We start from the raw sequence: 14,938 nt of genomic DNA, 5'->3' as shown, positions 1-14,938 counted from the left end.
CTGCTGACTCCTCTCATCTCCTGCCCCCCAGGAGTTCTGCACGTGGCTGCAGAGAGCTCTCCAGGGACAGTGGCGTTTGGAAGGCACCAGGTTGTGTGTGGAGTCAGCTGCAGAATGAGACTGATAGTCACCTGCCTTTATATGTACACAGCACCCAGAGTCCAGAGTTTGCAGGACCAACAGACAACATGGTCACTTGAGAACAGAAAACAAATTTACCATCAACTGTAACTGTCCTGGGGCCAGGAAATGCAGGAGTCAGCCTTGTGGGTTGCGTGTCTGCCTCTGAGTGGGTGCCTCTCGCTCCAAGAATAGCGCCATCCCCAAGTCGGCGACTGTGGTTGACTGGCAATGGCACCTGCCAGGTCCTGGTGGTGCCCACATGCGGGCACTGGGGGAGAGCTGACGCTGTGTCTTGCTGTCTGGGTGGGATAGAGGGGTGCCTGGGGCATTGTCAACATGAGTAAATAGGTGGTTTAAAGAAATACACTGTGTGTTGTGAGAGTAAGTGGTACAAAGCTCTGTTTTCACAGAGGTACCTGTCCTTATGCCCCTTGAGCTCTGGCATCACCATGTGCAGCAGGGAGCTGCTCTGCGGTCAGCGAACACCTCCCAGCTCTGAAGATGTCCATGCGACTGTGGTGGCCTGACCCTGACAACTGAAAGCTGCAGATGCTCTGGGGTAGCTGAGAGAAAATGGCCTTGGATGGAGGACTTGATCCATGAGGCCAAGTGCTTTCAGGGGCTTATGTAAAACCAACCTGAATTTGTACAGAAATGATGCTCACAGAGATGTCAGTGAATTCCAGAAAATGGGCCAGACCCTGGAGCTGGACAGGCTACCTTCCCAACATCCCAGTTTGCTCTGCATTGCACCTGGCTGCTTCGTGCCTATGAAACTCCACTTTGAGCTCCTGAGGCCTGTTTGTGGTCCCGAGACCTGAGAGCTGCTTCGTGTGACCAGGGGACCTCTTTATTGGAGTTCTCTCTGTCAGGTTTCTATGTGGCTTGTTAACTATCAAGGCCGGCACATGAGGTGCCTGCCTTCCAGGGTGGTGTGCAGGCGGCCGAAGGCACTACAGCGGGAGGGGCACCCCCCCCCCCCCGAGGCAGGTTGGCCCTCCTCGCCACCTTCAAGTATCCTTTCCCTCAAGAAGGTTCTTATGTAGAATCTCCTAAAAGTAGGCTTTTCACTGGTGAAGGATGAGAGGCTTCTGAGCTCACAGAGCCATTTTTGAGTCTCAAGGGCTGTGCTGCCTTTCTGACTCTCTCGTGCTGTGGCTGAGATAGAGAGGGCACAGTAGGGATGCCTGGCTCGGGAAAACAGCACGGGAGCCTTTGGGCCACACCAGCAGGGCATGGACTGGAGCATCGTTCCACATGTGGTGTCCAAGGGCCCAGAAGGCTGTGAAGTCAGCGCTGGGGAGATCCGAGCTGAATGCAGGTTGTGAGAGCATAACCATGTAGTCGCCCTTCATGGGGCCTCACGGGCTGACCACGGCCTGATGCCGCTTTGACTGTCACTCATCCACTGGTGATGCCATTCACCGGCTAGTGATGTCACTTATCCGCTAATGATGGGATGCCAGCTCTTGTGAGCACCACTCCCTAACTGCTGGTGTTGCTGTGGGGGTTGAATGTGGCGTCACCGGGTGGTTACAGCTGACCCGAAGGCAGATCACCCCAAGTGTGGCTTGTGGGAGATTCGGTTGTAGGGGGACAGCCACTACTGAGATCAATAAATGGCAGTTGGTGGTGGGATGTTGGGAGACGGGGGGTCAAAGGAGCAAGTGCTGAGCTTCCTGGCTTGAGCTCAGACTCAGTGGAGCTCACCCGGACTCATCTCAGTCTTTGAGAGACAGACAGGCTGACTGTCCAATTATAGCCCGTGAGCCACTGTGGAGCCCAAGCCCTGCATGAGCGGCTCCTCCTCACAGCCGGCGGGGGTCCCTCAGGCTCCTAACAGGCTCCTCTGGCCTGCGCCTCCCCTGGCTGAGCAGCGCAGTGCTGGGGGTCAGGCTCCATCTTGGGCTGTTCGGGGAAGGGTTAAATAGCAAAGCAAAGGGGAGGAGGCACCACGGGTGGCCCAGGTGAGGGCTCACCGTGGACTAAGACGCTCCTGGTGCTGGTCCTGGGGTCTTGGGGTCTTGGGGTCTTGGGTTCCAGGCTTCAGCTGCTTCTGCTGTTTAGACCACAGTGTCTCAGTCCCATGTCACCACGGCCCTTGGTGTGTGGGGTCCAGGGAACCCACTGTCTCTAGCAGAGAGTGTGGAGGTGGCAGAGTTGCACTTGGTAGAATGTGCCCATTGAGCACATGATGGTGGTCGGCAAAGGTTCTAAAGCCTGTGCACTGGCCACTTCTGCTACACTTGGAGGAGGGTCTGGGCTGGTCGGAATGGGGGTATTTGCTCTGTCCCTTACACTGACTGACTGTTTTGGGACTGTGGTGACAGTGTCTGCTGTCTGTAGTGTCTCAGGAAGGGGACAGGCCCGCACGCTTCTCTGTGAGTGTGTGCGTGTCTGAACATCTTAGGTTCCTGTCTCTCTTCTTGGCTGGTTCCTGCTCCTGGCAGCCTGCCCCTCCCACATCCTACCCCTACCCCCAACCCTCTGTGTCCTCACCAAGGATCCCTGTGTCCTTCACCCACGTCCTTCATCAACATCTCCTCTCCTCCCAGAGCCAAGCCATGCGGATTGTCCGGACTGTGGGTCAGGCCTTTGAGGTGTGCCACAAGCTGAGCCTGCAGCACACGCAGCAGAATGCGGATGGCCAGGAGGACAGGGACAGTGAGCGGCACAGCCACAGTTCAGAGGACCCAGGTAGGTGTCACTGCTGCAATGGGGACGGCCGGCAGGTAGACACAGCACCTGGCAGAGGGTCACTCCTCCAAGCCCAGGCTGAGGTAACTTAAAATGTTTATTTTCCCTATTTCTCTCTAGATTCCAGATTTTCTTTAAGGAGTGTATATTACATTTATAGCAGACAATTAACAATGTTTAAACTGTCAAACAAGGAAGCCTTTAAGCTAGACATCAGGAATCACATTTTAAAACAGAGCCACTGCTACCAAATCTGATGCCCAAGAAAGTTCAGAGGGACCTTCGTAAAACAAGTTAGAAAGAATATAAGCCCACAGTCACCTACATAGTTTCTTTTCCTATTCTGAATTCTATAGTTCGGTAAACTCTCCATGAGGACAGTATTGTAATAGCTTCAGTTTTTTATCTGCAAAGCCCAAGAAGATAAACTGAAACAATTAGAAATAATAACTCCTTTTTGGTGATAATGTTCTCAGAGCGCAGGAATGCACACATGAGACCTCAGCTACGTGGCATCTCCTGTGCTCCACTCCTCCTGAGAAAATTGTTGATATTCCACATGTAGAAACATCTGGATCCATCTTGGAAAACCCATCAGGCCCAGTGCACACTTACCTTCAAAGTGTATTATGGGAAGCAAAGCGCTGAGTGGGGCTCTCCCAGGAGGCCAGACCGGGGGTCAGGCTGGGGTTGGCTGTGCTCCCTGTATGCCACATCGGTTCCTGCAGAGGACAGGAGGTGCAGGAGCCCTCTAGTCCGAGTGCAAATGTAGGTGTGGCCTGTGGAGTTATGTCAGTTGCATCAGTCAGGGAGATATGTGTGCACGCGCGCGTGCACACACACACACAAACATTTTAAGGGATTGGCTCAGGTGATTGTGGAGGTGATTTTGGACTTCCCACACCTCCACAGGGAAGTGGCGGAGGTTGTCAGGCTGGAGACTCAGGGTGGAGTTGCAGTTTGAGTTCAAAGGTGGTGTGCTGGCGGAATTCCCTCCTCTTCTAGGGAGGTCAGTCTTTGCTCTACCTGATTGGGTGAGGCCCACCCACACTATGGGGGGTAATCTGCTTTACTCAAAGTCTGCTGATTTAAATATTAATCTCACCTGAAAAACACCTCAGCAACATCCAGAATAATGTTTGTTCAAATACCTGGACAGAATGCCCAGCCACGTTGGCCACATAATTAACCATCACAGAAATGACACGGCAGTGGTGTGGTGGGGAGTGCTGGACTAGCAGACCACAGAAGCAGCTGAGCCTGGGTTCTGGCACCCAAAGGTGCCAGAGTCCAGGGCTTGAATTTGGTCTTGGCCACTTCTCAGCTGCTGATCGCATTAAATATCAGAGTCTCTCTGGATCTTTTTTTTCTTATCTGCCAGGAGTTGTGAGATGATGCTTGTAAGTCAGCATCGTGCCAGCGTATAACCCTGTAAACATGCATCAGCTATTAGCAGGTTTTTCAGCTCTGAGTGTGACACTCAACCCCACTTCTACAGGAAGAGGAGTCCCATGGTTCTATGACAGGTCCACATTAAATGATTAATCAGGTGCCCTCTGATTTCAGGGTAGTGTCACACCATGAAGCTTAATCTACATTGAGTATTAGTGTTTGAAATACTGCATGTCTGTGATGGGGTGTTTTCTTACTGAGGAAGGCTGCTTACTGCCTCATGGTCCCTCCTTTTGTGTCCCCATTTGCTTTCTTACTGTCCACAGACTCCTAGGGACACATTTTCTCTTTCCGTAAGTGCCTCCCCAAAACGTTTTATCAACTCCACTAGGATTCTCTGCAGTGGGCACCTGAAGCTCCAGGGTTGACCTATTGGTTGACAGGTTTGTTTTTTATTACAAAGATCTCACATCCATCTTAGGGAGCTTTGATTCAGTGGTGCTCATCTTCTGGAAGGAGCTACCCCACGTGACTCGACACCAGCTCTTTGTGTGCAGAGGAAATGAGTTCGCTCTGGGAGCTGGACAGTATGGGGCTTTGCTGTCTGGCATGTGTTGGCTGGTCCCTTTGGGCTTCCAGTGCTTTTGGGATGTTGTCCTCTGTCACTGTGTGCCCTCTCCTTCCGTCCTTACTCCTGTCCCTACCTTGGGGGTCGATTATCTTTTGTTCATCTTGGCAGCAGCTGCCCTGTCCAGTCCCGGGGCTCAGAGCTAGGTCGGGCCACTTTGCCCTGTGTTTCCTTGACTCCTGAGACGGTTTCCTGGGAGAGGTCCACTTGGAGGCAGCCCTCTTCCCACATCCGCAGCTGGCCCACCACAGGGAAGAATAGATCTGAAAAGTAGCACTCTTGCCACCTGGACGGGCATTTATTGTATACCTGTTACCTCTGCTGGACCTGGCATCCTGCTCACCTGTGCCCTCCTGCCACCTGTGCCCCAGACCTGTTCCTCTCCTCACACACCTGCTCTTCCCCCACACCTGTTCCTCTCCTCACACATCTGTGCCCCACACCTGTTCCTCTCCTCACACACCTGCTCTTCCCCCGCACCTGTTCCTCTCCTCACACATCTGTGCCCCAGACCTGTTCCTCTCCTCACACACCTGCTCTTCCCCCACACCTGTTCCTCTCCTCACACATCTGTGCCCCACACCTGTTCCTCTCCTCACACACCTGCTCTTCCCCCGCACCTGTTCCTCTCCTCACACATCTGTGCCCCAGACCTGTTCCTCTCCTCACACACCTGCTCTTCCCCCACACCTGTTCCTCTCCTCACACACCTGTGCCCCAGACCTGTTCCTCTCCTCACACACCTGTGCCCCAGACCTGTTCCTCTCCTCACACACCTGTGCCCCAGACCTGTTCCTCTCCTCACACACCTGCTCTTCCCCCGCACCTGTTCCTCTCCTCACACATCTGTGCCCCACACCTGTTCCTCTCCTCACACATCTGTGCCCCACACCTGTTCCTCTCCTCACACACCTGCTCTTCCCCCACACCTGTTCCTCTCCTCACACATCTGTGCCCCACACCTGTTCCTCTCCTCACACACCTGTGCCCCAGACCTGTTCCTCTCCTCACACACCTGTGCCCCAGACCTGTTCCTCTCCTCACACACCTGTGCCCCAGACCTGTTCCTCTCCTCACACACCTGCGCTTCCCCCACACCTGTTCCTCTCCTCACACACCTGTGCCCCGCACCTGTTCCTCTCCTCACACACCTGTGCCCCCACACCTGTTCCTCTCCCCTACATCTATTCCTCCCTTACACTTGCTCCCCCTACACCTGTGCCCCCACCTCATCAGACTACCACCACCTGATCCTTGGTTTCTCCTTATTCCAGTTCCTTCTTTCCTTCGTTCGACAAATCCAGCCTCCCTGATGAGCCAGGCTTGATTCTGGGGATACTGTGAACAAGAACAGGCTCCTGCTGGCGAGGGGCTCACATTCTGAGCTGGGTAGGGGTGCAAACAAATGACTGATCAACCCAGTCATTTTAGAGAGTACCGACGGTGGGTAAGGTGGAGCAGGGTGGGGGGACTCTGGGTGGGAAGCAGATGGCACCCGGATTGAAGGCGCTGAGTGACTGGCGGCTTTGAGCCCCAGCCTTAGCAGCTGTGTGCATCAGTTTCTTTATCTGTCAGATGGAGGTAATAATAGTGCTTGCTTCTTAGGTTGGTTATGAGGATAAGTGAATTAATAAATGTAAAACCCCTAAATTAGTGCCTGGAACATAATAAGTGCTATTTAAGCAGTACTATTGCAATTTTGAAGTAAAAAGTGGCCATTTCAAGTGCTTTTGGACTGAGCTGACCACCTCTTCGTTGCAAAGTTTGAAAGAATGGGCATCTTTTGGTACTACTCACCTGCTTTCAATCCTTCACGATAAAATCCCGACCCTTTCTTAGTTGGGTCCCTCCCCACAGGGCCATTTGCAGGGTGTCCTTTGTGCCATGGCCCTGCCCATGGGCCTCACCTGCTGAGCTGGCTCTCCCCACAGGTGTGCTTGCCCTCTGCCCCTGGGCCACATGCTCCTCTTCTGTCTCACGGGCGACACAGCCTCCTGCTGCCTCTGGTTTGTGTCTGCTCTTCCGTCAGACGGGGGGCAGCTTGTGCTGAGGATTTCCGTCACCTCTAATAAGTACTGACCAAGTGAACGAGTGAACTCAGGTACCTCACCGTCTCTCCTGCCCCTTCCTGGCCTCTATCCTTGGGGCAAGGTTGGAGTCAGGCTCTGGGGTGGCAGGGCCTTGAATCTCTGTCCTATTCTGGTCCATCTCCTGGGTGCCTGACAGCCCCCCAGGCGAGGCTGGGGAGACTCCACACTCCCGGGCTGATTTCACTCCTGAGTTAGATGAGGTTGAGATGACTGTCACCCCTTCTTCCCAGTCCCCACACCCTGTCAACATAAATGTTATGTCCAGGCTCAAGGAAAAGCTGCCTTTGTTCCTGGACTTTCTTACTGGGTTAGAAAGTTGATGGACTTACCTGGAAATGTAAGTGAAGATGTTGGGAAGCCAGAGGCACTCCCTGGTGTGACACAGTGACACTGATGTGTCAGGAGGGAGATTGTCCTTGGTGTCCCGTCCTTTTCCCTGTCTTCTCTGTTGTCCCTGCAGGTCGCCAGCTCACTGGAGCCGAGAGGGCCTCTATGGCTGCCGCAGAGGAGACGGACATTGATGCAGTAGAGGTCCCTCTCCCCGGCAGTGAGAGCCTGGAATTCAGCCGAGGAGTGACCGACCTGGATGCCGTGGGGAATGACGGTGGCTCCCATGCAGACTCCAAGGTAGGCAGGAGGCGGCCCCTGGAGGCTGGGCACCACAAGGCCACCCCGGGTGTCAACCTCACAGCTCACAACGAGGTAACAGTGCCCCAGGGCTCCTGACCTAACCCAGACGAGAAATGATGAACTTGATACGAGAAATGATGAACTCGATACCAAATCTACCCTGAGACAAAACAAACACCCAGAAGGCAAATTCTGACAAAGGTTCCCCTGCCCCCCATCCCAGCCAGGCCAGGTGTCATGGCCCCTGGTCCACCTCAGTGCAGCGGCGGTCGGTGGGCCAGCTCAACAGAGGTGGAAGCCTCTCTAGTTTGGAGGGCCATTCCGTCCCCAGTTGTCTGCTTTCTTGGTGGTCTTTGTCCCTGCGAGTGGCCTCCATCTCGGTATCCTCCTCTTGCCTTTCTGAAGGACCAGAAGTCAGGAACCACACCTCCTGCAGCTGACATCTCAGGCTCAGAGACACGTCTTACTGGAAGTGCCTCTCTGCCAGGAGGGAGGTGGAGGGAAGGGACAAGAAGTGCTTTCCACAGACGGCACAGGGAGGATCTGCCCAGACCTCTGTCTTTGTCAGTGCCCAGGCTTCCTTCCCTGGTGCTGTTGCTGTGAGTGGTGGTGGCTGCAGCAGACTCGTGCACAGCTGCCTCCTCCAGAGGCCACCCGAGGATGCAGCAGAGGGAGGGGCGCTGCCTCTGTCCGCTCCCACACTGGGGTGGTGGGAGCTGTGTTGTGTAGAAGTGGGTCCCTCCGTGTCTGGAAGCTGAAGGAACTCAGCCATGTGACACAGTTGGAGGTGGGGGCAGGAGAGGGGACATGTCATCTGTCCGTGTCCCATCACTGCAGAGCTGGTACTGAGGTGTCCAAACAGGGTTTCCCGCTACGGCCCCAGCCTGGGCAAACACGCCAGCTGCTCCCCGGGCCCATCCACACTTCCACCCAGGACTCATGCCCGAGCCCTTGGTTATAGGTGAGGCGTTATACTCAGACCCCATAGGTGCCACCGTATATCAGTGAGCAAGGTCCCCACGTGGCCCTCCCCCGGGGTCATGCCTGGTGTTCTCTGCCCCTCCAGGTGCCGCCCCTGGAGTCCGTGCCCACAGCCTCACCCAGGATGCTGCTGCCCCCGTCCTGCGCCCAGGCCCCGGGCATGGGGACGCCGCTGTCCTCGCAGCACCAGCTGCAGCTCCTGCACCAGCTCCTCCAGCAGCAGCAGCAGCAGACGCAAGTGGCCGTGGCCCAGGTCCTGCTCAGCCTCCTCCCCACCTCCCGGCTCCGTGCTCAGGGCCTGGATGTGCCCCCCCGTGAGGGACCAGGACAGGTTTAAAGTCGGAGCCTAGGGATCACTCAGCTGGACCCCTGCTTGTTGGGCTGGGGGTGCAGGCAGGGGCGGTGGGGTGCGAGGGCAGTGGGTTTCCCACGTGTCTTGCTGAGCCGGGCTTGGCTGGCTTGGCTGGCTTGGCTGGATGCAGCTGGTTGTGACCTGAACTGATGGAGGGGGCAGGTGCACTGGTCCCTCCTCTCCTGCCTCACTCCTGCTGGAGGGAGGGAGGTGGCTTTGGAGTCAGGGGGCTGTGACTGCGAGACCTGCCTTCAGGGAGCTTAGTGTGAATTTGTGCCAAATGCCCTTGTGGAGAACTCCCCCTGCGCCAGTGCTCATCCATGTGATTCCCAGGCCCTCATTAGCGCTCCAGGTGTCCTGGGTGGGATCTGACACCTGACTTGTCCGGAGTTTACAATGGTGGGACTCGGCTCCCAGGAGCTCAACTGTAGTGTTTGAGCCACAGCGAGAAGAGTGGGCTGGGGTTTGAGAGCAGAGTTGTTTGAGCCCTAGAGGCTTGTTGGGGGCAGCTGGTTCGAGCAAGTCCCCTACTGCCCCCTGCTTCCTTCTGTTGAGGGAGGGCCTCGTGTCCACCTCATCCTGGGCAGTCAGGGAGTGGTGGGGACACGATCATTTGTGCTCTTTAAGGCCGACTCTGGAGATCTGAGTCCTACAGTGTCAGGAGGGTTAGCAGAGGCCGTAGGGAGAGTCCTGTGGGGCTGTGGCTGTGAGGACAGATCCTCTGTCTGACCAGACTGACCATAGGGCTTCCTGTGCTCTAAGGGACACGTACGATCCACGGCTTCTGCTTCCTCTTCTCCAGCCCTCATTGGACAAATATCCCAGACAGTGTGCAAGAAGCCTCAGCAGCCCAGCCAGAACTGGCTCGGCCTCAGCTTGGATCCTGAGGCCTTATGACACAGACCCTCACTGGGTGCCAGCCGTCTGAAATCCTGGCCAGAAAGGAGGAGGCTGTGCTGGGGCTTGGGTGACAGGTGCCCCAGATGGCTGCACAGAGGAGGGTGCCGCTCCTACATTTGGAGAACATGCAGCTCTCTGAGGTTACAGAATCCATGGCTGGTTCGAACGCGGCTGTGCTGAGAACTTGCCTCCCTGGTTTGGTGCTGACGCCAGCTCAGAGCCTGGGCTTGGCCAGCCCACCACTTACCCTTCCCAGAAGTTCCCATGGAACACAAATCATTCAGCATGTCAATTGTCAAGTAATTATTATCTATCGGAGAGTGGGCGTGATGTGCATTCACTGTGTGTGTTACCAGGGACGTGCCTGATGCCTCAGTCACTGCTGGTACTGACAAGGTGCCATTTCAGACGCATCCCCTGCACAGTGGTGGGTTGCTGTCCTCACACACAGCCAACCGTGACTTCCTATGGTTACCAACGTCAAGATGAAACCTCACTGCCCTGGCTGCCTCCTCAGAGATGGGATCGGGAAGGGGAGGGCATGGTGCTGGTGGCCCCTCATGGGCCTCTCAGTCCAGCTGTGTCCAGGCTGCACCCGTAGCCTGTGACTCGAGTCTGTTTTTGGTAGTTGGCACTGCCCTTGTGAACTCTTAGTCAGCAGTGACATGGTTGAAAGGTTACCACCACGTGGATGAGACGGCTTTGGGCAGGACCTCGAGGTCACCAGGCAGTGTCCTGGCACGCTCCTCCCTCCCTGTTCTCCCGCCAGTGGCATCTTCCTTAGCTGCATGGAAAGCAGCAGAGGTATCCTTGTCCCTGTCTCCTGCCCTCGGACAACTGGGTCCTGGGCCCACCTGCTACAGGTCTCTCCACACCCTCTCTTCCACTGGGAAGTACTGCATCCAGGTCTTTGTTAGGATCCATGGCTTTGGATAAAATCTATTACATAAGACACGTGGGTGGGTTAGTAGATGGGCCTCTTGGCATCCTCCACGCCTTTGAAGCAGATGGGATCCAGCTGCCCGGGTCTGCACCAGACAGCTTTTCTCTGCTCTGACACTCCCTGTTGCCACCAAACTGCAGAGTATCTCGTCATTGAACAGCAGTGGTGCCAGCACCACGGAGGGTGCACTGTGACCTCACTCCAGGTGGGGACATGCTGTCCTCTCTGGGATCATTGAGTCCTCCATGTGGCTCCTGGCGAGATCTAGGGATAAAGAAGTTTCTTGAAAACACGTTCATCCCTGGGGTACATTGTTGTGTTATTTACACACACGCCCCTTTTACCCTCAAGGCCAGTCAGGCTCTGCTCTTGTCCATGGCCGTAGACCTCCCGGGGGTCATGATCAGTCTCAGACCTCAGCCTATTCCCAACTCCCTAAATTGGTTCCAAGCTGGTTCAAAAGGGCTGCCCTGGCTGTAAAGGTACTCGGGCAAAGGCAGTGTTTGCCTGTCCACATTTCCAGGTTAGACCTCTGTGTGTCCGTAGTGGACACCAAGCCCCTTTGCCTGCCTTCCCCACCCAGCATGAGGCTCACCTGGCTGCTCTAACTCCTGCTTTTTGATGCACCCGATGGGCAAGGCTGTGAACGAGGGCGCATGGCCACGGGCTGGCCCACCAGCTCCAGGTCGCTCTGTGCCCTGGCTGGCTACCTGCAGTAGAGTTGGCTGCCTGCCTTCCCAGTTGCCGGTTCCTGGCGAGCTTGTGAGGAGACTGTTAGTGCCACTCAGTACTGCTGCCTAAAGAGTCCTCCCCACCTGAGGCCCTGCACTCGATCTGATTCAAGTGGTTGTTCTGGAGGCTTCAAGGTCGCCTATGCTGTAGCTAGAGAAATGGCGCTAAAATGGCTCCGCACTGCCCCCAGGCCCTACAGTCAGCCTCTGTCCCCCTGGCTGCTCCCAGTCCCAGGGCCTGTGCCAGACCCCCCACTTATGCATGCTGAGACGCCTGCCTCCACCCTGTGTCCAGGGTGGGGCTCAACACCATTCCCATGTGCCTGTGCTCCATGTCTTCAGCCTGGCCCTGCCCCCCCTTCCAGCGGAGGAGCTGGAGTCCAGGCAAGTAGGTGGAGTGAGCGGGCAGTGGTCTGGACGCTGGAGGGGCCGAGGGTGGGAGCCAGCATTTCTGGAGCAGCACAGAGCTGGGGCCGGACGCAGAGCTGGACCGCACTCCAGGTGCCCACCCGGCCGTCTGTGACCGGATTAGTTGTCATCAGAAACCACGCGGCTCCAGAAAGGAGAAGCTGACGCGTCTGTGAAGGGGTTTAATATTCTGAAAGGAAAGCGTGCTGGGTGCGAGTGAGTATCTGCGTGCAGGGAGGGTGGTGGTTGGGGACGGAGCTCCCAGAGCTGCAGCCCTGTCTGCATGGCTGGAAGTCCCGCTCCCTCGGTGCTTCAAGGCCCACTGGCCTGGCTGGGTGTCCCGTGGGCTGGCCGCTGCTGCAGCGGCTGGAGCCTGATCCTGTGCACCGGGCAGGGCAGAGGCTTATCACTGTGGTTCCACCACCTGAGCTCGGTCAGTTGCAAGGGAAGCCTCTCTCTCCTTGTCCGGGCACTGACCACCCACCTGCCAAGTGTGGAGTCAGACCATTGGAGTTGCCGGCCAGGCCCTCTGGGCTGGGGATGGAGAAAGTGAGATCCAGAGAGAAGTGAGCCGCATGCAGGTGCAGAGCGAGATGCGTGGCTCCCCTGCTGGCCGGCTCTCCAGTGGTTTGTTGTGCCGGGGTGTCCAGGTACAGGTGCAGGGGCCCCCAGGTATAAGAGGCAGTGTGCAGAATTCTCTCTGTTCACTGAAAGTTGAGTTCCACGTTTCTGCCCAATGTTTCTGTTTTGTTCCGACGAGACTAGAGGATTCTGTCTGCTCAATAGATCCCTTTCAGTGACGCCCCCATTGCAGTAAGTTACTTGCCAGTGAATGGTGCCGCCTTCCCTCCTGGAGCAGTTCTGGGGCTTCCTACAGCACGTGTCCTGTTCCTCAGAACCCCAGGCTTGGGTACTCTCAGGTGGAATGTCTCTGTGCCTCAGTTTCCAAGGGAGATAAAGCCTTAGCAGCTCCACCCTGCTGTCTGTCCTTGTCCTTGCCGTCTGGGTCTCCATCGGTTTACATGGCAGCAGCTGAGGCCTTGGGGCAGCAGGTTTCAGAGACCTTAGGCCTCCTCACCCAGGGACAGTTAGGCCCCTTGTGGGAGCCAGGAGTGGAAAGTGGCTGCTAATCTCCTTAGAGTCTCCACGTAGAATTAAGGTCACCTGCAAGTGAGGTTGAAATCTGGCAGGAGGGAGGTGGCTGCACCCCAGAGTCTGAGTGCTGCCCTGGGGATGGGTAGGTTGGCTGGTGGGCCCTCTCAGATTGGCCACACGGGAGTGGGGGAGGGTGGGGGCACCACCTTTTACTCCTGGTAAAATGTGTGTCTTCTTGGCACAAACTGCTCTTCAGAAATGCACAGCTTTGTGGTCTGAGCAGGAGTCAGGCAGCTCCTCTGACTCCCCATCCCCCCTTCCCCTCCCACTCCCATTCCTGTCCCCAGACACTGGTCTTTATGCATACCATCGTTTTGGTGCAAGAAGATCCCTTCCCTACAGGCTGCCTTGTCTAAGGCACCAAGTTTATGAGCTCCCGCTCTTCAGGGACCTTCTGGAACCCTCCACAGAGACCCCTTAATGCCCTTCTAGGCACAAGGTCACCTGTGTGAGCATCGTTCCTGCCTGAGGCTCTGTTTCTTAAAGTGGGTCCTCCCCTAGAGTGTGCCCCACACCCAAGCACTCCAGGAGCCAACCCGGGACACAGCAGGCAGGAGGCACAGTGCTGGGGCCATGGAAATAAAAAGGAACGGACAGTCAGAACAAAGCTGGCACTGCAGATATGAAGACAGGCTTGGTTGTGGCCACCTCACAGTTTAGAAAGGGCCAATGGGGCTTCGGATTTCTCAGTGTGTTTGGGTGTGAGGAAGGGCAAGGTGGAAGGGTGTGGCCGCTCTGAGCTGGAGTTGGTTCTTGGTGCCATCTGAATTATAAGCCCAGGTTCTGCTTTGTCCAGGATTGAACATAGGTAGAGGTCATGTCTGGTCCCTGCGCACACCCTAAACTCTCTGGCACTCACATCTCGCCCTCTCCTCTCTGCCTCCTCTCCTCTCCGCCTCCTCTCCTCTCTGCCTCCTCTCCTCTCTGCCTCCTGTCTGCAGGTTCACTTGCTGAAGGACCAGCTGGCGGCGGAGGCGGCGGCGCGGCTGGAGGCTCAGGCCCGAGTGCACCAGCTCCTGCTGCAGAACAGGGACGCCCTGCAGCACGTGTCCCTGCTGGTCAGGCAGGTGCAGGAGCTGGAGCTGAAGCTGTCAGGACAGAACGCCAGTAAGCCAGGCCCCGCCTACCCCACACCTCATAGCTGGGGAAGGGGTGCTCCAGACACCACATGTTCTTTCCTGAAAGTTCTTGGTGGTGCTGACCTGCTTGCTATTCCAGCAGAAACCCAAGGCAGCTTGCTCGTGCATCCACACACTGGTGGACCTTCAAGCAGTGGGGCCAGGTGGGAGCGAGCAGCCTCCTAGTTCAGTGCCCAGACTGACCTTGAAAGTCATCCTCACGGGTTCCCCCATCTCCCTGCCAGGGCTCGGCTTACCACCCCCGAGGTTTTTCTCATCACGCTCTGGTGGGCCCCTTGGACAGGCCTGGCTGGGTGTGGCCTACTCTGCCTGCCCTGTGCCTTCACCACTCGCGGACAGCAGCTCGTGCTGGGGCATCTCAGCACGCGTCCGGGAGAGGCACAGTTGGCCGGCGCTGTGCTGCTGAGTGGCAGCCGGTGCCTGATGCTGGCCTCTGCCCAGCTGGCCCTGGGCTAGACTGAGAGGTGTGTCTCCACGCTGCCCTCCTGAGCCTCCCGGGGCTGTCTGCCTGCTCCCTGTGTGTCCAGTTCAGAGCCGAGGAACTGGCTCAGACAGATTAAGGGTGAGAAGGTGTGGAGCCAGGATTCAAATCCAGGCCTAATGGCAAAATGACCGCTTTTCCGGTGACAGCAGTACTTCCCCCAAACTACCCCATAGCTGCTTTAAGACTGTTCCCAGGCCCAGCCCCCGGGATTGGACATCAGGAAGCCTGGCACGGCTGGGGCTGTTTTTACAGCCCAGAGCCCTGGATGGGGACCCACTGCATGTC

General features: G+C 56.4%; 1 protein-coding gene across 2 annotated transcripts in view; it reads left to right on the top strand.

Moving 5' to 3' along the window:
- Positions 1-14,938, top strand: part of LOC308548997 (carboxyl-terminal PDZ ligand of neuronal nitric oxide synthase protein-like) — a 122,195-nt gene that overhangs the window by 92,592 nt on the left and 14,665 nt on the right. For both annotated transcript variants that reach the window (XM_081121227.1, XM_081121226.1), the window contains exons 6-9: positions 2,679-2,820; positions 7,391-7,557; positions 8,627-8,794; positions 13,972-14,137. In XM_081121227.1, the coding sequence (XP_080977353.1) occupies positions 2,679-2,820; positions 7,391-7,557; positions 8,627-8,794; positions 13,972-14,137 (643 nt within the window). The remainder of the gene's footprint in view (positions 1-2,678; positions 2,821-7,390; positions 7,558-8,626; positions 8,795-13,971; positions 14,138-14,938) is intronic.

This window comes from Miniopterus schreibersii (assembly GCF_964146895.1).
Source record: "Miniopterus schreibersii genome assembly, chromosome: 19".
Taxonomy (NCBI): domain Eukaryota; kingdom Metazoa; phylum Chordata; class Mammalia; order Chiroptera; family Miniopteridae; genus Miniopterus; species Miniopterus schreibersii.
The sequence above is the reverse complement of the archived record's forward strand: the minus strand, read 5'-3'. Positions and strand labels throughout refer to the sequence as shown.